This window comes from Bos grunniens, chromosome 18 (genome assembly GCF_055505025.1).
Source record: "Bos grunniens cultivar Pamir isolate PY7600 chromosome 18, Bosgru_T2T1.0, whole genome shotgun sequence".
Classification (NCBI taxonomy): domain Eukaryota; kingdom Metazoa; phylum Chordata; class Mammalia; order Artiodactyla; family Bovidae; genus Bos; species Bos grunniens.
Window position 1 is genome coordinate 57,920,521 of NC_141182.1, and position 21,422 is coordinate 57,941,942.

Sequence of the window (21,422 nt, forward strand, 5' to 3'; positions counted from 1 at the left end):
AATCAAGACAAGGTTAGAAAGTGGATCATCTTCCAAGAAGAGGTTACAAGGTGGACCTCTTCCTCCAGAGTCAAGGGAGAGACACGAGAGGATGCTAAGGGGTCAGACAGATAGGGCTCCAATCCCATGCTGCGTGCCATGGGGCCAGGCACAGCCTCTCTGAACCAGGATGAGAATCAAGTGCTTGGACTGCTCTGGTGGTCCACTGGCTAGGACTCCACGCTCCCAATGCAGGGGGACCAGGTTCAGTCCCCGGTCAGGAAACTAGATCCCACATGGTGCAACTAAGACCCTGAGCAGCCAAATAAATGTTTAAAAAAAAATTAGAAGCTTGAAGTGTAGTCATGAAGTTCATGGGGTTGGGGGCCACGAAGAGGGCCCCCGGGAGCCTACCGCTCACCACCTTCTGAGCAGACATTTGTGGATGTTCACTGGGTTTCAAGATTCACTGAAAGGATTTGGCAAGGCTGTTTTACTCATAGTTATGGTTTATTGCAGCCAAAAGATAGAGATTAAAACTAACCACGGGAAAAAAAGCACACAAGGCAGAGTCCCAAAGAGGCAGGAGCCCCCAGTGGTCCTGTCCCAGCAGAGTTGGGAGTCTGCATGATCTCCCAGCAGCAATATGTAATAACACGCACAGAGTGTCATCAACCAGGGGCTCACCTGAGCCTTGATGTCCAGGGTTTTATTGGAGGTTGGTTATGTAGCCCTTAGTTTCCAGCATCACCACCCTTCCCAGGAGGTCAAGCTGATAGCACATGACCCAAGGTGTCCTCCATAAATCACACTGTTAACACAGACTATCTGGTGTGACCCGAGGCCCCCAGATAAACAAAGACACTCCTATCCAGACATTCCAAGGGCTTAGAGGTTCCCTCCCAGGAGCCAATAAAGAGCCAGTCCTCTGTTCGGGGTGGGCAGGGTTTGGACAACTCAGGCCTGCTGAGTTAACCCTTCACTGCACCCCTGTCCTGAGGCCAGCTGCGAGTGCAGGAGATGCAGGTGAGTCAGCCCAGACGGGGACTAGAGCATCTTCCTCTGAGGGATAATGGGTCTTGGTGGTGCAGGCTGTTCAGTGCCCACCTCTGAGCCCCAGCCATGCCCTGCCCTGCCCCCACCCCATGCCCCGGGTTGATTTGGGTCCCCGTCTGGACTGGGAGAGGCCTGTCTCATCTCCAGATCCCTGCAGTGCTCAGCATGGAGTGTAGCACCCAGGGGGCTTGGGAAAACATTTGCTAGATGAGTGGCAGAAGGAAGGACTGAGAAACAGTGAGGGAGAGACAGAAGGGGAGAAGGAGAGAGAGAGCCGATGGTGACCGTGGTGGAGGAGGACAAGGAGGCGGAGACAGGGACATGAACCAGAGACAGAAGGGTGAAGGGGAGATGCCCAGAGGGAGAGAAAGAGGAGAACACGGGGAGGCAGGTTTGCATGAACCTCCTCTGTCCCTTCAGGAGGTGATGGCAGCAACTGTGACAATGACACCAGCCAGGGCGGAGTGCCTTCCACGCCCTCAGCCGTCATTCATTCAACCCAGCAGCCCTGTGCCCCAGTCATTGTGCCCCTTTCCCAGAGGAGTGAACTGCGGACCAGAGAGGTTCAGAAGCCTCCCTGCCATCACACAGCAGTCTTGTGAGATGGGAGCTGGTCCCCCACCCTTACCCTTGAGATGAGGATGCTCAGGTTCAGAAAAGGGGAAGGTCCTTCCCAGGGGCTCACAGCCCGAGGGACATCTGCCTTCTCCTGGCTGCCCTGGGAGCAGACCCCATCAGGGTCCCTTCTCTTCATCTGGAGTGCAGCCCCGCCCCCAACCCTCTCCACCCCTACCCCCGCCATAGACAAACGCTGTTCTGGTGCCTGGTGTTTCCTCCCAGAGGGATGGATCTCAACTGGGAGCCAGGTTACCCTTCTCTGGGTTGTCATGACTTTGGCAGAAGGCGTGTTACCCACATCTAGAGGGTGGAGTCCCTACATGCTCCTCACCACCCTGAAACACACAGGGAGGCCCCCACCATGAAGACTCACCCAGCCCCCAAATATCAGTGATACCAAGATTAAGAGAGCCTGTATTCTAGGGACTTCCTCCCTGGTAGACCAGTGGTTAAGACTTTTCCTTCCCATGCAGGGGACTCAGGTTTGATCCCTGGTCAGGGAGCTAAAATCCTACATGCTTCATGGCCCAAAAAAACAAAACATAAAAACCAACAGAAGTAATATTGTAACAAATTCAATAAAGACTTTTTAAAAATGATCCACATTAAAAAAAAAAAAAGCCTATTCTAGAGGAATAGGATGGACATACAAACTTGTGTGTGTTACATTTTTGCATCATGTACTTTGTTTCCCTTCCCTTACAGAATTCCACCGTCTGTGTCATCAGCCTCAGTCTTTTAACAGCTGCCCATCAATGCAGCAATGCATCAAACCAGTCTCTCATGGAGGATTTAGTTTGTCCTCTGAGCACTGCAGACAACACTACATTGATGATCCAGTCCCTTAGCTGTGGGGCGTTTACAAGAGTACTTTTGCAGGAGAAAATTCTGGATGTGGACTTTCAAGGTCAAGGGTCATGGACGTAGTTTTCAAGGGTAATGCCAACTTGCCCTCCATAGAAAGGGGACTGATTTCACTCTTGTCAACAACTGTCATCGCCAACCTGGTGCGTTCCTGGGTCCTTTGAACTTTGCCCATTTGATGGATGAAAAGGTGATACCTGAGGCCATCATCATTTTTATTTTGCTTGTTAGGGCTGAAATGGAGCATCTTCCATATCCCTGGGCCTTCTAAGCATCATCTTCAGGGAGCTTCACATCTTAACTGTGAAACCCCTAGCACAAGAGTGACACTCCATGAATAATAATAAAAGTCAGTAGTCAGAACGACCATCATTAAAAAAAAATCTACAAATAATAAATGCTGAAGAGGGTGTGGAGAAAAGAGAACCCTTTCACAGTATTGGGGGGGAATGTAAACTGGGGCAGCCACCATGGAAAACAGTCTGGAGGTGCCTCAAAAAAGTAAAGATAGAACAACTATATATATATATATATATGAATACTACTCAGCCATAAAGAAAGAATGAAATTTTGCCTATTGCAACAACATGGATGGACCTGGAGGGTATTGCACTTAGCAAAATAAGTCAGACAGAGAAAGACAAATACTTTATGTTATCACTTATATGTGAAGCCTAAAAAATAAAACAAACAGATGAATATAACAAAACAGAAACAGACTCACAGATATAGAGAACAAGTGGTTCTCTAGTGGTTTCTTGTGGGAAGTAGGGGAGGGAAGAGGGGAGGTGGAGGATAGGGGTGGAGGATTAAGAGATATAAACTACTGTATATAAAAGAAATAAGCCGCAAGATTATATTGTTCAGCACAGGGAATATAACCAATATTTTATAACTTTAAATGGAGTATAATCTATAAAAACTTTGAATCACTATGTTGTACACTTGAAACTAACATAATATTGTAAATCAACTATACCTCAATGAAACAAAACCACACAACCCTGCCTTAGCAAAGCTTACATTCTGGAACTGGGAGACGGGAGTGGGGAAGGGAAGTGACTGGAAATAAACAAGTGAACACACGACATAAAGGAATGGCAAAGGCCAGGGAGAAAAACAAAACCAGTGTGGCAGAGAGTGGTTGCATTGGGAGCAGGGGTTACTTTGGATAGCAGGATCAACCAAGGCTTCTTAAGGGTGAGACCTGAACGATAAGAAAGAGTCTTGTGCCAATTTGATGAGAAGAGCCTTTCAGCAGAGGAAGCAGCAAGTGCAAAGGCCCTGGGGTTGGTAGGAGATGGTTGGACTTGTTCAAGCAGCAGAATGAATGGCAGAGCAGCTGGAGCTGAGTGAGCGAGTGAGGCAGGGTGGTAGCATCAGGCGGTGTGCGTGTTCTGGTGGAGACAGAAGTGGAGGCCAGGAGACCGGGGCATTGGCTGCTGCCGTCAGAGCAGCCATCCAGGGGAGAGGTGACAGCTCAGAGCAGGGCAGAGTGGGGAGAAGAGGACACAGCAGAGATCCATTTTGGAGGCTGAGCCAACTGCTCCTGCAAACAGATTGGATGTGGAGGGATCAGGGAGGAAGGAGGAATAGAGGATTGGAAGGTTCCCCAGAGAAGAGAATGGCAACCCACTCCAGTATTCTTCCCTTGAGAACTTCATAGGCAGAGGAGCCTGGTGGGCTACAATCCATGGGATCGCAAGGGAATGGACACGACTGAGCGACTTACACTTTCACTTTTCCTGCTTTTGCGGTAAAACAGCCTCTAGAGAGTGACTTCAGTAACTCCTGCCTCTAAGTGCCCTGGACAGGCAGTAGGCTCAGGGGTAGTTCTCTTGCCTCAGAGCCTGTAGGGAGGTCAGGGACCAGGAGGACAGGGATCGGGACACCTCATCTGGCAGTCCTCATCCAGAGGACTGTACCTAGTAAATGGACGCATAGTGGAACCAGGAGGAAAGCACCAACTACAGGCTGTTGGGGTGCCAGGGAGAGCTGGCACCCTCCCAGGGTTGCTATTGTTCTTCTCAGTAACCTTGAGATATAGAGATGATTCCATCTCACAGGGAAGACACCGAGATTCTGGGAAGAGAAGGGACTGGTCCAAGGTCATACAGCCAAGGAAGTGAAAAAATGAGCAGTGGGGCTTTTTCATCCCTAAACCCTGAATCACCACCTCTGAAGATCAGGTCCCCCAGTCTCTCCCCATTTCCTTGTTATCCTGGATATGAGGGATGGGGAGAAGGGCAGGGAACCAAAGGAAATTTCACCCCAGAGTCACTGTTATTCATGAAAGTAGACAGAGAAGCAGAACTCTGTCCCACAAGAAGATGGGGACAGGGGGTCCAATTCCTGGGTCTGGGGGCCCTGAGGACTAGGGGACCAGATTCCAGGGTCTGAGGGGCCTGGGATCCCAGACTGCTGAGGGGCTAGGAGAGAAGGGGGCTGGGGACCAGGATTCCTGGGTCTAGGTGGGGGAGGGCACTGGGAGCTCTGGTTCCTGGGTCTAGGGGAGGGGAGACTGGGGGAGTAGACTCCTGGGTCTGGAGGGGTTGGGTGCTGGCACTCCTGGGGCTGGGGCCAGGATTTCTGGGTCTGGGTTGGGGAGGGGGGGGGGGGGGGCTCTGGTTCCTGGCTCTGGGGGGCAGTGAAGACTGGGGAACCAGACTCCAGGGTCTGGGGGTGCTGGGAGCCCGGACTCCTGGGGCTAGGGGAGAAGGAGGCTGGGGACCAGGATTCCTGGGTCTGGGTGCGGGAGGGCACTGGGGACTCTGGTTCCTGGGTTTGGGGGCAGCGAGGACCCGGGGACCAATCTCCAGGGTCTGGGGAGCCGGGATTTCTGGGTCTGCGGGAGGAGGAGGCTGGGGCCTGAAGCAGGAGGAAGGTAGCTTCCAGGGACAGTGTCCCGGCCCGGGGTCCTAGGGATCCGAGGCGGGGAAGCCGCGGGGACGGCCGTGGCGGGAGGGGGTAGGGGCCGGGCCGCAGTAACAAAGGCCTCTCCCTCCAACAAGCGCCCCCCCTCGGCCCCGCCTCCCCGGCCCCCTGCCTGCCCTGATTGGTCGGCCTTCCTGCCCGTCAGCGCCGCCCCCTCCCCGGGTCTGCAGCAGCTCCGGCCGCCTCGTCGCGCCCCCCCAGCCCCCTCCCCCCGCCCCCGCCGCCCCCCGGGCCGGTGCAGCCGCAGGCGGGGTCCCCCTCCCCCTTCCCCCTCTCCCCCCAGGCCTCGCGCGCCCCGGACCGGCCCCCCCTTTCCCCTCCCCCTTCGCGCCGCCGCTGCCGCGATGCCCCCCCCTGCGCCCGGGGCCCGGCTCCGGCTTCTCGCCGCCGCCGCCCTGGCCGGCCTGGCCGTCATCAGCCGAGGTACCGCAGCGCCGGGGGCGGGGGGCTTGGCCGGGACTCCAGGGTCCCGAGCGGGGATTGGGGGCGGGGGACAGAGCATCTCCGGGCGGGGAGGAGGAGGCCCCCGGACGCCGAGGTCTGGGCCTGGGGGGGCGGGGGCAGCATCCTCTGGTTGGGAGAGGGGTCCTCGGACGTCTGGCTCCATGCCCGGGGGCAGGGGTCCGCGTCCTGGGGCCCGAGCCTGGGCCTGGGGGCGGAGGTCTGCTTCTCCGGGTCGGTGAGAGGGTCGCGGACACCTGGTCCCGGCCTGGGGGCGGGAGTCTGCGGCTCGGGATCGTGGGGGGGAGATCTGACGCTAAGTAAGGGTCCCCGGGCAGGATCTCTGAACTGAGTTGGTGAGGGTTAGGCAGAGGGATGCCCCGTCGGGGGTCTTCATCTCTGCCTGGGAGGGTCCCCAGAGGGTCCCGGCCTGCGGGCTGGGGTCGGCGTTTCTGGGGGAAGGTTGGGGGTCTTCCCAGGTTCCCAGGGTCAGTAAGAGATGGGGGCAGGGGTGTCCAGAGACCTCCGTCCCGGGGCGGCAAAAGAAGGGGGTGGGGCTGGGCTCTCAGCTGGGAAGGGACTGAAATTCCCCAGCTGGGTCGTCTAGGTTGGGAGAAAGTGTTAGTATGTGGAGGATTGCATTTATGTGTAAGGGGAGATGGGGCTGAAGATCCAAGAAGTTGGGGTGCTGGGCTGGGGACTCCAGATGTGGAAAGCCCTGGCTGAATATTTGGGTTCTGGGCAGGACAGAGGGTGACTGAGGACCGTGGGAAGGGAAGGGTTAACCCGGGGTCAAAGGGTTAATATCAGTCTTCCTAGTTGAGGGGGGAGCTGGGGGCTGGTCTTTTGTAGAGCTGGAAGGGAAGAATGGTAGGGGAGAGGCTGGGGGTTGGTGAACTTGGCAGTGAAGATGTATGGCTGGACCTTGTATCTCCCAGCAGGCAGGCGACCTGGGGGTGGTCCAAGAGATGACCCCCTAAGGAGGGGAGGGGAGAGCTAGGAGGCTGGAGGCAGGGGCCGGGGTTCATTTAGTGCTTCTGAAGAATCACCCCCAGGCCCTGCCCTGACCCAGAATCACAGAGGCAGGGACACACAGTCGGGAACATCCTAGAACCCCCGACAGTCTCCGCGAGACAACCGCGAGACAGCGGCTCTCAGCCTCCCACCCACACAACGCCGGTCAGGCACAGCCACATAAACACCGTCGCCCGGTCCGACCCAGAGCCGCACCTGCAGACAGCCAGAATCACAAGGGATGCTGGCGGGCGGCGCCGGGGGCGGGGGTGATCACCCCCTCCCTGGTGCAAAGCGTCTGGGTGCCCCTCCCACCTGGCCCGTCTGAATCCCTGTCTGACTTTCTGCCTGCCTGTCTGTGTCTCTGTCTCCATCGCTTGTCTCTCTCGATCTCTCTCACGTCTCGGCCATTTCCGGAGGCTCCCTGTCTCGGGGTAACATCCCGTTGGTCTCCGTGGCTGGGTCGCTGGCTCTCCATCGCTGCTGGGTTCAGCACAATTCCATACCTGGCCCGTTCAGCCTCTGGAACTGCTTGTCCCCGTCACACCCCGTGTGTGTGTGTCTGTCTCTTTCCAGCCCCTCACACGGTGCCTTGATCCTCATCCACTTCTGGGAACTCATGTCCCACCCCGGGTCACTCATTCTCCTCCTTGTCCTTTGAAATGTCTCTGGCCTTCTCCCTTCACCTCTCCATTTTCTTCTCTCTCTTCCTTTACTCTCAAGATCACTTCCCACTTGCCTTCTACTTTGACTCTTCAGAACCCTAGAAATCACTGTTGTTCACACATGCAGGGCTGGGAGCTTGGTGGAACCAGGAGACGGTCTGTGACCTGGGTCAAGTGCATTCCCACCTCTGGGCCGTTTGTCCCCTACTAGAGGACTGCGACCAGAGGGACAGAGGGCAGACTGGCTGGCGGGTGAGCTGAGACAGGATTAGAGGGTTGGAAAGACAGCCCCACCTACCCACCACCGCTTGACGGCTGAGGCTGAGAAAAAGCCGGTGGAAGTCATACCAGATTGCATTTCCTCCTCTCTTTTATTCATTTGATGGTTTCCAGATTACGGGAGGAGAGCATACGAATGAACCATCCACTACAAGAATGCATAAAAGCAAACCCCACCACGTCCCGCCCCCACGTTCCAGTCTCAAGAGACAGCCAGGGTCCTCAGCCTCCCCAGGAGCCTCTCACTTGCACGGTCAGACAGGCAGAGTTCAGCCTCTGTAAAGGATTGGTTAGTTTGTTGATGTTTCTCCCAAGATAGAAACAAAGTAAAGCCATTTCTCTGCAACTGGCTTTTTTCCACTCAACTCTACCTCCCTGGCATCTGTAGATATTGCTCTGTCTTTACTTTTTTCCCCTCTAAATTCTTTATGCCAACACACATCCACACATCCACTTAGAAAAGTAGCTGCAGCTGGTGATTTGGGGGTGGTTCCTTTGCCATATTACATGAAGCAGGGGAAGGGTGAATTCAGGCATAGGGACCCTTCTCTAGGGGGTCCCCCAAGCACCTAGCTTGTCTAGACTGTGGGCGCTGCCTTGTTAGCTCATTTAACACATATTTACTAGGTACACAGTCGCTGTTCTAAACACTGGGGATCTATAAACACAGCAGTGGAGTCCCTGACCTCCTGGAGCTTACATCCTAGTGAGATGGAGAGAGATCCACCAACTAAAACCAAACCTAGAAAGTAAACAGGTGATATTAGAGAGTGATGAGCACAGAGGAAATGAGAATGACTCGGCAGGCAGGCGAGTTGGCCTTGGGAGCTCAGGTAACATCTGAGCCGCTGAGTGGAGTTCAGACTGAAAGGAGGGGAGGAGTCAGCCTTGGAAAGATCCCCTGGGGACAGCAGAAGCAAAGGCCCTGCAGTGGGAAAGGGGAAGTGAAAGTCGCTCAGTCGTGTCTCCAGGCCAGAATACTGGAGTGGATAGCCTTTCCCTTCTCCAGGGAGTCTTCCCAACCCAGGGTTCGAACCCAGGTCTCCTGCATCGCAGGCGGATTCTTTACCAGCTGAGCCACAAGGGACCAGTGGAAAGGAACGGCCAGCACGTGGAGAGTTCCAGGGCTCTAGGCTCAGCATACAGACACTGGACATCAGTGATAAGGAGTATATGGGAGGTCAGCCAAGAGGGAGAGGGGTCTGGGGGCTCTGCAGTGGCAGTTAGACTAGCCTTTTCTTGGCTTCCCAGGTGGCTCAGTGGGTAAAGAACCCACCTGGCAATGCGGGAGACTTAAGAGACACTGGTTCAATCCCTGGTTCGGGAAGATTCCCTGGAGGAAGGCATGGCTATCCATTCCATTATTCTTGCCTGGAGAATCCCATGGACAGAGAAGCCTGGCGGGCTACAGTCCCTAGGGTTGCAAAGAGTTGGACATGACTGAAGCAACCTAGCACAGCACAGCACAGCACAGCACAGCATATGAGAGTCACTCGTCTGGAATGGCAGAGACCCACATGGTCCCTCCCATCACAATTGGATCCACCACCAGGCTGCTCCCTGCCCCATAACCATCCCACCAGCCAACACAAGTAGAGCTGTTTGCAGGCACTTAACTAGCAGGAGCCTGCTTGGGTGACCTTCTTTCATCCTCTCCCCCTCAAGCCAGTGAATGAGGCATGATGGGCCCTGATGGGCCCCATTTAGAGGTGGGAAAACTGAGTCTCTGTTGTAGAAAGTAACTTGTGCAGCTCGGTGGTGCAGCTGGGATTTGAACCTAGGCAGCCAGGCTCCCCAGTCCATTCATTTAGCAGGCTGGTTATGCTTGCTTAGTAGTAGCAGAACAGATGCTGAGTCCTGGACTCAGGGGTGGGTGCTGGGCATAGAGCAACCTACAACCCAGACCCGCCCTGCCCTTCTCCCACCCCCAGGGGACCGACGCCGAACCTGCAATAACAATAGATGTTTCTTTAAAAAGAAGGTGCTGTTAAGAGCAGCAAGCATTTCTGCCTGCTAAGCACTGAGTTAAGCATTATGCTTGCATGTTCTCATGGAATCCCTGACAAAAAGCCTGCTGAGGGAAGAAATACCATTTTTATCCTTTCTACAGTTGAGGAAACTGAGGCTCAGACTGGCCAGGGGTCACCCAGTCAGGAAATGATGGGACAGACATTTGATCTATCAGCCCAGGCTCCTCAGGGCTTTCTTATCCAATCTCTAGAGATATCCAGCCCCCCTACCAACAGTTCTCTAAGTCCAACTTGGGGGACACAACCAAGTTTCAGGCCTTCAGAGAACTCCTGGTCAGGAAGGGAAAACACACCTGGATGCTGTCACAGCTGAATCAGAGGGTACTCAGTAGAGACAGTGGGAACTGTCCACCTTGTACAGTCAGGGAAGTACTTCTGGAGGAGGGGGCATTTGAGCTGGGGTTTTGAAGAATGCATAGGAGTTCAAAAGTTGGCACAGCATGTTGCAGGCATCCATTTACATTTACTCATTCAGCAAATTTTTCCCAAGGCCTTCCAGACCAGGCCTGGTGCTGGGAGATCCTGGGGACACAAACCTGAGTCAGACTCAGGCTCTGCCCTCAAGAAACTTATAATCTGATAGGGGAGAGAGACACAGACAGTCACCACAGTGTGATCTGAGCTCTAAGGGAGGTACTGCAGGCATTGCGGGAAAACAAAAGAGGACGAGAAAGAGTAAGGATTCAGCGTTTTCCAAGCAGAATTCCTACAGAGGGGACCTCATGTGCATTAGCTTGTTTATTTAGCTATTAAACATGTCTGAGGCCGCCTATGGGATAGACTGTGGGTAGGGTGATGCTGCAGATGAGGAGACCCAGGCCCCACCCTGAGAGGCTCCCATCTGGTGAGGAAAGCAGACCTAGACAGTCCAGGTGATTGAGACTAAGAGGGAGGGACGGCGACTGTGACTCAGACAGATGGTGGGGCCCGGCCCAGCGACAGACAGGGTGGTGGGATGGCTAACCTGACCCTCTCCTCCATTTACTGACACCCAGAGAGGGGAAGGGACTTACCCAAGGTCACACAGCACACAGGGTCCTCCTGAGCCTGGAGTCTGGGAACTGGAAGAGACCGACAGGCAGACATCCGAATTTATAGACACACAGACCAGGGATCCAAGACCCACTTGAGATAACTTCATCACTCATCTCCCGAGACTGCCCTCAGCCAGGGCCCAGCTGGGCGTGCTGGGGACGCAGATGGTCTGAGCCGGGCCCTGCCCTGGAGGAGCAGGTGGGGGAGGCAGACGCTTCTGATCCACGGAGCCCTGGGAAAAGAGCGAGAGGCTGTGTGGGCTCGGATGGGCCATCTCTCCTCCGAGAGGCCCCATATACCAGGTGCCTGGAGAAGGAGAAGCGTTTTGATGGGGAATAGTGGGAGGGAGAGAGGGGGAAGAAAAATGAGGAATGTGGGGTTGGGTCGCACTAGGGGAGAGGAGGCAGGAGACAGATGTCAGGGCCCTAGATGCCAGGCTGAGGGGCGGGAACTTTGTCCTGGAGGCCGCTCTGAGTGTTGGAAAGATCCCTCTGGCAAACAGTGTGTGTGTGTCTGTCTGTCTCTCTGTCTGTTTCTCTGTCTCCTGGGACATGTGATTAAGATCCTGCCCTCTTCTTTGAGGTCTGCACCCTACCCCAGGGCCTGAGGCTGAGCTCAGGAGCCCTTGGTTCTACCCTGAGGCTTTGGGGGCACCTTGGACAGCTCCTTCTTCAACCCCCGCCGTGGGGTGGGCCTCCTTGAACCTGGGACAGTTGCTGTCAGAGGGCTGGGGAAGTTGGGGGTTGCGGGGAGGGCAGGGTGATTTTGGCTCCCAGGAGGCATCTGGTGATGCCGGCATTTTTGGTTGGGGTGGGGGAGCTCCTGGCATCTGGGGAGTCAAATCCGGGATGCTCTCAAACATTCTACACTGCACAGGGTGGCCCCACCATGAAGAATCATCCAGCTCCCGATGTCAACGGTGCTGAGATGGCGCAAGCTTGGTCTGGGATGTGTGTGACCAGTATGACAGATCTGTGGGGTGTGCGTGTGTGTGTGTGTGCATGGCTGTGTGTGATCTGATTGTAGGTGACAGCATGGCTGCATGTGCCCGACTCTTGGCCCAGGGCGGTCGCTTTGTATTTGAGAGCCTCCGTCCATGTGTCAGGCTGTAGCTTCATGCACGACTGTCTGCGGTGGGGATGAGCGTAGCCCTCAGGCTGGGAGGTCACTGTGACCGATGAAGCCTGTGTGTGTGTGTGTGTGTGTGAGAGAGAGAGTCTTTGGGCAGGGCTGTAACTGCGTGTAGACTTTGCACCTGCGTGTGTGGGGCTGCATGTGTGTAACCGTGTGCATCTGGTTATGTCGGGGGGCTGGTCAGGGTGTCGTGGCTGGTGGCCGACCCGTGTGCTTCTGGGAAAGAGCTGTCTCTTCTAACTGACCTTCTCCCGGGGGTGTGTCCCAGGCTGTGTGCCTCAGCCTAAGTGTGTACGCCTCTGTCCCTCAGTGGGACCCGCTTGTTGTGGATGGGACTGTTTCCTGTCCCCAGGGCTGACTCTTTCCCGGGCCCTGGTGACTGTGTGTGTGTGTCTGTCTGTCCCCTGGCTGCCCCCTCCTCTTCCTAGGGCTGTGCTGGCACATCCTCTCTGCCAGGCTCAGGGCTGGCGAGTCCCTTCCCTCTCTCCAGGGCTCACCAAATGACCAGAGCAACTCCGGCGCGGGTGAACCGGGGGTGAGGGCTGCAGGCCCCGGGCCCCAAATCCCGGGGCCTGGCGAGCCCACCACCCTGGCTCTGCCCCAGCCGCGTCCAGAGGGGCTGCTGATGGAGAGGGCCTCCGGGAGTCATTGGGGCGGCGCGGGCAATTAATTCATCAGATTAATCAGTTCCTCATTCCAGGGTGGGGGGCCGGGGCAGCCCTGAGCGGGACCAAGCCTCTGCAGGCGTCCAAGGTCACCCGGCCTCTTCCTCTCCCCTGCCCGGTGCTGTCTCCATCCGCCGCCTCCGCGGGCCCAGCCCCCGCTCCCTGGCCCCTGTCCAGCCTCTGGCCACGGTCCACGGAGAGATGAATGGGTGGGGGCGGGGGTTCTGCCAGGCGCCGGGGCACTGGAGTGGTCAGGCAGGAGTGGGCATGCGCCTGCCAGAGCATGGGCTCGGGCACAGGGGTCTCTACACCACGCCAGAGGGCGTCCTGGGCGTCTGTGATACATGTGTGTCCGTGGATATTCGCACACATCTGTGTTTGTGTATGTGCTGGTGTTTGCGTGTCTGGGTGTCTGTGTGCACACATGTGAGTGTTGAGTATCTGCCTGCAGCCTGTCTTTCCATGTATTTCTGAATTAATGTGTGTACATGTGTGTACCTGTCTGTTACATCTGTACATACATCTGTGTATATGAGTGTACTTGTGGGTCTGTGAATATGTGTATGTGCCCCCGTGTATGTGGATATGTGTGTGTGTGTACTCTTGAATCCGTGTGTGTTCACTGTGAACATGTATGTGTGTGCCATGTTTACACATGTCTGTGTGTGTATGTGTGTGCACAGCTTTGTGTGTCTGTATCTGCACTTGTGCATTTCTGTGTTTATGAGTGTGCGTGTGCACACATCTGTACACAGCATCTGTGAGTGTATGCTTGAGCTTTGATGTATGTGTGTCTGTGTGCATATACACGTGTTTATGTGCTGTGACTGTGTTGTCTCAGTGTCTCGGGAGGTGTTTGGTTTGTGTGTCCCAGCCTGTCTGGGTCAGCATGGGCTTGTGGGAAGATACGTTGCGTGTGTCTGCGGTGAGTGTCTTTGGAAACATCAGTGAATGTGTGTGCCAGTGGGTGTGGGAAGTGTGTGTCTGCCAGGGTGTGTGTGTGTGTGTGTGTGTACCCATGAGCATGGTCCTGCCCAGCTGAGCTACCCTCCCTTCCACAGGACTGCTGTCTCAGAGCCTGGAGTTCAGCTCCCCTGCCGACAACTACACGGTGTGTGAAGGCGACAATGCCACACTCAGGTAGGGGGACGCAGAAGTGCTGACCCTTCGTCCTCCTTAAGTGGGGAACTGTCCTGACCCGCAGGCCCCACCCATACCTCCCCCATCATCGGGACAGAGGCCATCAGGGCCCGGAGTCTGGGCCCGGCCCCACCCTGGGCCTCGGTGTGCCCATCTGTCAAATGGGTGGAGGAACGACGACCACCATCTAGGTTGTTAGGAGGATGCAAGAGTCTGTACATATACCCCGGGGGCTTCCCTGGTGGCCCAGTGGTAAAGAACCCACCTGCCAACGCAGGAGACCTGGGTTCAATGCCTGGGTCTGGAAGATCCCCTGGAGAAGGGAATGGCAACCTGCTCTAGTATTCTTGCCTGGGAAATTCCATGGATGGAAGAGCCTTGGCAGGCTGCAGTCCATGAGGTAACGAAAAAGTCAGACACCACTTAGGAACTAAACGACAACAACACACGCTGACCTTAGAGAGCTTAGCACACTGACTGTTTAATGAGAACCGGTGTTACCTTCCCCCAGCTCTCTGCTCTCCTGGGTCGCTTGTCATTCTGTATCTCTGTCCCTCTCCCCCGGGGTGTCTGTCCCCCTCTTTTTGGTTCTCTGACACACAGCAGTCACTCAGTAACCATCAGCTGTCATCCCATTGTACACTTGGGCTTACAACTATCCCTCTCTGAAGCTCAGTTTGCCCACCTGTAAAGTGGGCACAGTCACAGCTGCCTCCCAGGACTGCCGTGGGAACTGGAGATGCAGCGAGCCTTCCTCTTTCCACCTCCAAGCCCCCTTGACAGGGGTCACCCTGGAGGGCCAGGCGGGGGTAGGGGAGAGAAGAACTGCCCTCCCCTCATCCTCCCCTCCAGCTGCTTCATTGATGAGCATGTGACCCGAGTAGCCTGGCTGAACCGCTCCAACATCCTGTACGCGGGCAATGACCGCTGGACCAGCGACCCGAGGGTGCGGCTGCTCACCAACACTCCCGAGGAGTTCTCCATCCTCATCACCCAGGTGGGGCTGGGCGACGAGGGCCTCTACACCTGCTCCTTCCAGACCCGCCACCAGCCGTACACCACTCAGGTCTACCTCATCGTCCATGGTGAGCCCTCTGCTGGGGCCCTGGTGGGGAAGGGGGGAGCCAGGGATGGGCGCTGGGGAGAGGGGACACTCGTGTCCTCGTCAATCCCAGGGACACCCGTGAGAAGACAGACACACTCCCTGCCCTCACAGATTCCAGCCAGGCAGAGGGAGAGAAAGTCAGAGACAACGTCCAGGGCAGGAGAGATACGCAGGCCGGGGGGCACTTGGAGGAAGACCCCGAGTTCATTGGCTCAGCCCTGTTTCTTGAGTGCCTGCTGCGTGCAGGCACTGCTCCACAGGCCAGGGACAGAGATGAGCCAGGCAGGCTGGCCCTGCCTTTCTGGAGGTGTCTTTCCGAGGAGAGGCAGTTTCCCAGACATCACGTCTGAGCTGAGACCTTCAGGAAAAAGAACAGCACGTGCGGAGGCTGGATGCTCAGAGCGGGAGAGGTGGGGCTGGAGAGACCCATGGCGAGGGGGCGGGAGGCTGGCATCAGAGGTAGTTTGGAGGGCAGCGAGCACGTGGAGAGACAGGAAGCCAGGGACGGCTCAGCCCTGCTCTAGACAAGCCCCGACCTGCGAGCCAAATCCTCCGGTTCCAACCTTGCCGCTGCCACCCAGGGGCTGAGGCACCCAAAGCGAGCCGGACGATCAGACTCCTCATCTGCAAAATGGAGATGACGCTGTCATATATCAAATTCAAGACGTTGGAAGGGACACCTTTACTTTATTCTGCTTGCTAGAAACGGGGTGGGAGTGTAACCTGCCAGTTAAACACTGGCGTCCTCATAAGGCCACCCTGATTGGAGAACTGTTCAGAGGGGGCGGGGTCGAGGCGGGGAACACCCCCAAGTGTTAGAATTGATGAAAAGAGCAACATCTCGCTTCCCCGGTGGCTCAGTTGGTAAAGAATCCGACTGCGATGAGGGAGCCAAGAGTTCCATCCCTGGGTCAGAAAGATACTCTGGAGGAGGGCATGGCAACCTACTCCAGCATTCTTGCGTGGACAATCCCATGGGCAGAGGAGCCTGGCGGGCTACAGTCCACGGGGTCACAAAGAGTCAGACAGGACTGAAGCGACTGAGCAAGCATGCATGCACCCCAGAGGGAAGTAGTGAGGGTTTCATGGGTTCATTTTTGTGAAATACTTAAAACAGGGTAAGCTTACACTCAGTAAGTACCATACAAGCATTAGCTAAACAAATTAACTGAAAATAATAATATTAATCAATACAAATAGAGATGGGAAGGGAGGAATTCAGACCCAAAGATAGAAAATAGAAACCGCGTGAGAAGGAAGGTGGAGAGAGACTGAGAAAGAGTGAGGAAGACACAAGACCAGCAACTGGAGAAGGAGCCAGATCCAGAGGGAAGGGGAAACACAGAGGAATTCTTACAGAGAGACAGGAATGTCAGCTGAACCCCTGGGTCTGAGGGAGGAGGAGCTGGGGGTCTGGACTCCTGGTCTGAGGGAGGAGGGACCAGGCCTAGATCCTGGGTCCTGGGAACCCACAGCACCTCTCACTGACCTTCCCTCCGGCCTGCAGTCCCTGCCCGCATCGTGAATATCTCTTCGCCTGTGACAGTGAATGAGGGGAGCAACGTGAACCTGCTTTGCCTGGCTGTAGGGCGGCCGGAGCCCACGGTCACCTGGAGGCAGCTCCGAGGTGAGGACCCCACCCCTGGCTGAAAGTCCCTTCCCCCACTCCACAGGCTGGGCCCAAAGCTCCCCATGTTCCTAGCTAGATACCCAGAACCTCCCACTCCTGCCTCCTTTGATCCCCCTAGAAGCCTTGTCATGACCGGATTTCCCCCTCCTACCTGGTCCTGTTATTTTACTAACAGACCCCAGAGCCTTAGAGCCTACCCATGCGCCCTCCCAGGCTGGGGCTGTTTCCTCCACCCACCTGCTAGATCCCAGCTTGCTCCCCATCCCTAACTCTAGCAGCCCCAGTCTCTTCCCCACCAGCTCACAGGATTCTCCTGGACTCAGACCCCCACCCACTAGATGGCCGGAGCCAGGTTAGCGCCACGGCCCCTGCCCATGTTCCCATCTCCTGTTACTGCATCTCTGGCAGATCCCTCAGGCCAGGGGTTCTCTTAGTATGGTCCCCAGACTCACAGAAGGAGCATCACCTGGAGACTTGCCAGAAAGGCATGAGTCAGAACCACCCCTCCTCCCATCACCACCACAGTCTGTCCTAACAAGCCCTTCAAGTGATCCCAAGGTAGAGCTGAGAAGCACGGCGGCCCCCAAACAGAGGGACCTGAATGGGAAATTCCAGATCCTAAACATTCCGCACTGTCCCCTTTACCTGGATCTCCACCACCATTTCCCAGACCCCTGGATCCTCACTCACTGGGTCTTGGGAGACCAAATGTGCCAGCCCCTAGATCTCTTGGGACCCCAGAACGCAATAACTAGGTCTCGGATCCCTGGATCCTCCCCTACCACTTCATCTGAGCCCCACAGTCCTCGTCTTCAGTTCCTGGATCCCCCAATGCTGTGAGTCCCAAAGGGTCTTCTGAGCGGGCACACTGTTCTAAGACCCCCGATACCTGTATTGCTGATTCCAGTCACCTGCTCCTGATTCCCTGGGCCCCAAGGGCAAGATCCCAGAATCCTGGATCCTCCCTCGCCGGGTCTATGCTTTCTGGATCTTTCTGAGCCCCAGGAGCTTCTGGCACCCTCTCCACTGGGTTCTAGTTACCAAGTCCCAGCTCCTCATTCCCTGTCCCACCCCAGCAACCCCCAACCCCCACCGACCCCGGCACTCCAGGCCCTGCGCCTGTCCGCCCCGCTGATGTTTGTCCGTGTTGTGCCCGTGTTGTCCCGTGTTAAGTGTTTGTGTCCGGCCCCGCCCCCTCCCCTCCCCTCCCCCCACAGACGGCTTCACCTCAGAAGGCGAGATTCTGGAGATTTCCGACATCCAGCGGGGCCAGGCTGGGGAATACGAGTGCGTGACTCACAACGGGGTTAACTCTGCACCGGACAGCCGCCGCGTGTTGGTCACAGTCAACTGTGAGCCGATCCCCCTCTCCCCACCCCGCCCCCGCACGGGGCACGAAAGCGGGGCGGGCCCTGGGTCCCTAGGGATGAAGAGTGTGTGAGAGGAGGAAGGGGGTGGGTCTGCGGGAGGAAGGGGTCTAAGAGGAGGGGGCTCGAGGACTCCCAGGAAGGAGGAAGGAGGGGCTGGGGGTGAGACCCTTTCGTCCGCACTGGGCAAGGAAAATTCGCTGACCCTGTCCTTCACCAGATCCTCCAACCATCACCGACGTGACCAGCGCCCGCACGGCCGTGGGCCGGGCCGCCCTCCTGCGCTGCGAAGCCATGGCGGTGCCCCCTGCGGATTTCCAGTGGTACAAGGATGACAGACTGTGAGGATGGCACTGGGGCGGGCCGTGGTGGTGGGGTCCTCGGTCCTTCGGGACTCGGGGAGGGGGCAGAGGGAGCAGAGTTCTGAGTCCTGGGAACTAGGGCGTGGGGGCGGTGTCCGGGTTCTAGGTGTTGGGGTCCACTGGGCCCCAGGGCAACTGCGGTGGCTTACTGGAAATTTGGGTCCTGGGATAATGAATGCTGGAGGCTGGCCTCCTCTGACTATTCAGGAAGAAGGTCTGGGGTGGGGGTGATGCTGAGACTTGTCGGAGAAGCTTTAGCTTTAGGGGACCACTGGATCTGAGGTTTAGCAGAATCCTAAACCTGGGATTTGGGGAATCCCTAAAGGTCGGAGTTGAGGGTCTGGGTGCCTGGAGAGGGGCATCGGTGGGAGTGGCCCGAGTTCCATGGAGAGTTAGAACCAGAGGCTAGGGGTCGCTGGGATGGGGGAACAGAATGTAGGGTCTCCAGGGAATCTGGGAGTCAGGGGGCTGGGCTTTTTGTCCGGAGCGGGTCCCGGGCCAGGGTCCTGCGGTCTGGTCCCTGACCCGGATCCCCGGCAGGCTGAGCAGTGGCACGGCCGAGGGCCTGAAGGTGCAGACGGAGCGCACCCGCTCGATGCTTCTCTTCGCCAACGTGAGCGCCCGGCATTACGGCAACTACACGTGCCGCGCAGCCAACCGGCTGGGAACATCCAGCGCCTCCATGCGGCTCCTGCGTGCGTCCCCCGAGGAGCGGAAAGGGCGGGGCCGGGGCTTGGGCGGGGCCGACCTGAATGGGCATGGCCAGGGAGGTGGAGCTGCAGAACTGCCCCTCGACTGACCCCCGAGCTTAGGAGAGAGCCCAAGACCCGTGTTCATTGAGCGCCTACTAAGGGAGGGAATTGGATGCTGGGGACACAGCAAGGCACAAAAGAGGCAAGGTCTGGTGGCTCAGACGATAAAGAATATGCCTGCAATGCAGGAGACCTGGGTTCAATTCCTGGGTTGGGAAGATTCCCCTGGAGAAGGGAATGGTTACCCACTCCAGTGTTCTTGGCTAGGAAATCCCATGTACAGAGGAGCCTGGCGGGCTGCAGTCCATGGGTCGCAAAGAGTCGGACACAACTGAGCTACTAACACTTTCACTTTTGTCTAGGGACTCATACAGCTAGTAGCAGTAGTAGAAAAGCAATAGAGTAGACAAATAAAATGAAAAGTCAACAAATACATAAGCAAAAAACAATTTTGCATATCGATAAGGACTATCAAGAAAATAATAGAATTGGGGATGGTAGCAGTAGACACGACTGAGCGACTTCACTTTCACTTTTCACTTTCATGCATTGGAGAAGGAAATGGCAACTCATTCCAGTGTTCTTGCCTGGAGAATCCCAGGGACGGGGGAGCCTGGTGGGCTGCTGTCTATGGGGTCGCACAGAGTCGGACACGACTGAAGTGACTTAGCAGTAGCAGTAGACAAACGCATCAGAGAAGGCTTCCTGAAGGAAGCAACGTTTGAAATGAGACCTGAATGGTCAAAAGAATCCAGCCCTGCCAAGATCTACCAAAGAGCTTTGCAGCGCGGTGGGCTGGGGCGGGGGCGGGGGTGGGGGGGGTGGGGTGGGGGGGTGGGGGGGCGGGGGGCCCGGAGGGGTTGGAGGGACAGAGATGAGCCAGATTAGATTAAAACAGAGTGTGGGGAGGGGTCAGGGTCCCTGAGTGAAAACCCGGAAAGGCCCTTAGGAGGAGGCCTCAGACAAGACCCCAGAAACAAGACACGCGGAGACACACGCATGGGTTCTCTCCACTCTGGGCCTCCTCCCTTGACCTTCTCTCTTTCCCCAGGCCCAGGATCCCTGGAAAACTCGGCCCCAAGGCCCCCAGGGCCCCTGACCCTCCTCTCCGCCCTGGGCTGGCTGTGGTGGAGGATGTAGGAAGAACCCAGTGCTGCTGGTGTCCCCCTGCGAGGGGGGGCTGAGGCCGAGAGCGAGAGGAGCAGGGGGAGCAAGCGCCGTGGGTCTCGAGGGGCGGAGGAGCTCTCGGCCGCTGAGGAAGAAGAGGAAAAGGAAGAGGAGGAGGGAAGATCTATAGAGAACCCATCACTGTGAGGGATAACGCAAAATTATGCATCTTTCTACAGCCATTCTCGCCACCGTTCACCTTTCTGATTGTGACCCACCCCTGGCCACCCCCACACCCCTCTCTTAGCTCAGGCTGTCAACTGGATCGTGCGTGTGTGGTGGGTGTGAGCATAAGCGTGTGAGTGTGTGTGCATGTGTGTGTGTGTGTGTGTATGGATGGGGGGGTGGGGGGTGGGGAAGGGGGCTCAGCACTCTTCCCTCCTGGACACCCCCCACATCCACTGCCCCCATCCCCGCTGTCTCTCACCTCTGGCTGGAGGTAGGTATGGGGTCTTCGTGCTGGAAGCTGTGAGGGGAGGTTTTCCAGGTTCCCGCTTTCCCAGTATATGCACGCACCCCGCCCCCTCCCCTCCCTGCTGAAAGGCTGTCTCCCGGGCAGGTTGGAAGTGGGAGGGGCATCAGACTTGCCTGGCAAGCTGTCACTCAACCTCTGCGAGCAGGTGCGGGATCTCCACCTTGGCTCTGGGCCTCCCTGCTGTCAACCAACCACCTGCCTGGAGCCAGAGGCCCCATCACCGGCTCAGCGGCCTGAGACCTTCCCGCTTTCCCTGTCCCTCCCAGCCCTGGACTTTCTGGCCCTCTCCCGGGCCGATCGGTGCTTCCGTCCAATTGTCAGGCCGGTGCCTGCTGTTACCTGTCTCAGTGCTTTGCCCTAGCCCGCCCCCACTCCCTTCGGCCGCCTGCAGCGCCCACCAGCTGCCCTCAGCGCCCCTACGGCCGGCCCACAAGTGTGAGCTTGCTGGTCCACCACTGCCTGGCCTCTCCACCAACTGACCCTCCCAAAGGCTGACCTGACCACCCACACACACACACTTAGACACACACACACACACACACACCAGCGACTGTGACCAGCAATAGCCCCCTGGCTCCAGCTGTCCTGTAGCCGGTGACCAGCTGTGGTTCCCCCGAGGATGAGCAACTATGTCAGAAAGGCGCTCCGAGGCTGTAACTTCAGCTCGGATTGTAGGTATACCCCACGCTGGCACACCACATCCCACAAAA

The 21,422-nt window shown here is 56.7% G+C and overlaps 1 protein-coding gene across 1 annotated transcript; it reads left to right on the top strand.

Annotated features, from left to right (window-relative positions):
- The first annotated feature begins 5,763 nt into the window (after positions 1-5,763).
- On the top strand, positions 5,764-20,419 carry IGLON5 (IgLON family member 5). The gene is made up of 8 exons (XM_086353952.1): positions 5,764-5,874; positions 13,776-13,854; positions 14,707-14,939; positions 16,467-16,586; positions 17,807-17,941; positions 18,177-18,297; positions 18,859-19,013; positions 20,122-20,419. Exons 1-8 carry the CDS (start codon positions 5,796-5,798, stop codon positions 20,208-20,210), a joined length of 1,011 nt encoding a protein of 336 aa, XP_086210078.1. The 5' UTR covers positions 5,764-5,795; the 3' UTR covers positions 20,211-20,419.
- The last annotated feature ends 1,003 nt before the right edge of the window (positions 20,420-21,422 follow it).

What these genes read in the sequence shown, in the direction of transcription:
- IGLON5 (XM_086353952.1), top strand. Translation starts at nt 5,796, where the DNA reads ATGCCCCCCCCTGCGCCCGGGGCCCGGCTCCGGCTTCTCGCCGCCGCC. An exon ending in CCTGGCCGTCATCAGCCGAG is followed by an intron (nt 5,875 to 13,775) that starts GTACCGCAGCGC and finishes TCCCTTCCACAG; the next exon opens with GACTGCTGTCTCAGAGCCTG. An exon ending in GGTCTACCTCATCGTCCATG is followed by an intron (nt 14,940 to 16,466) that starts GTGAGCCCTCTG and finishes TCCGGCCTGCAG; the next exon opens with TCCCTGCCCGCATCGTGAAT.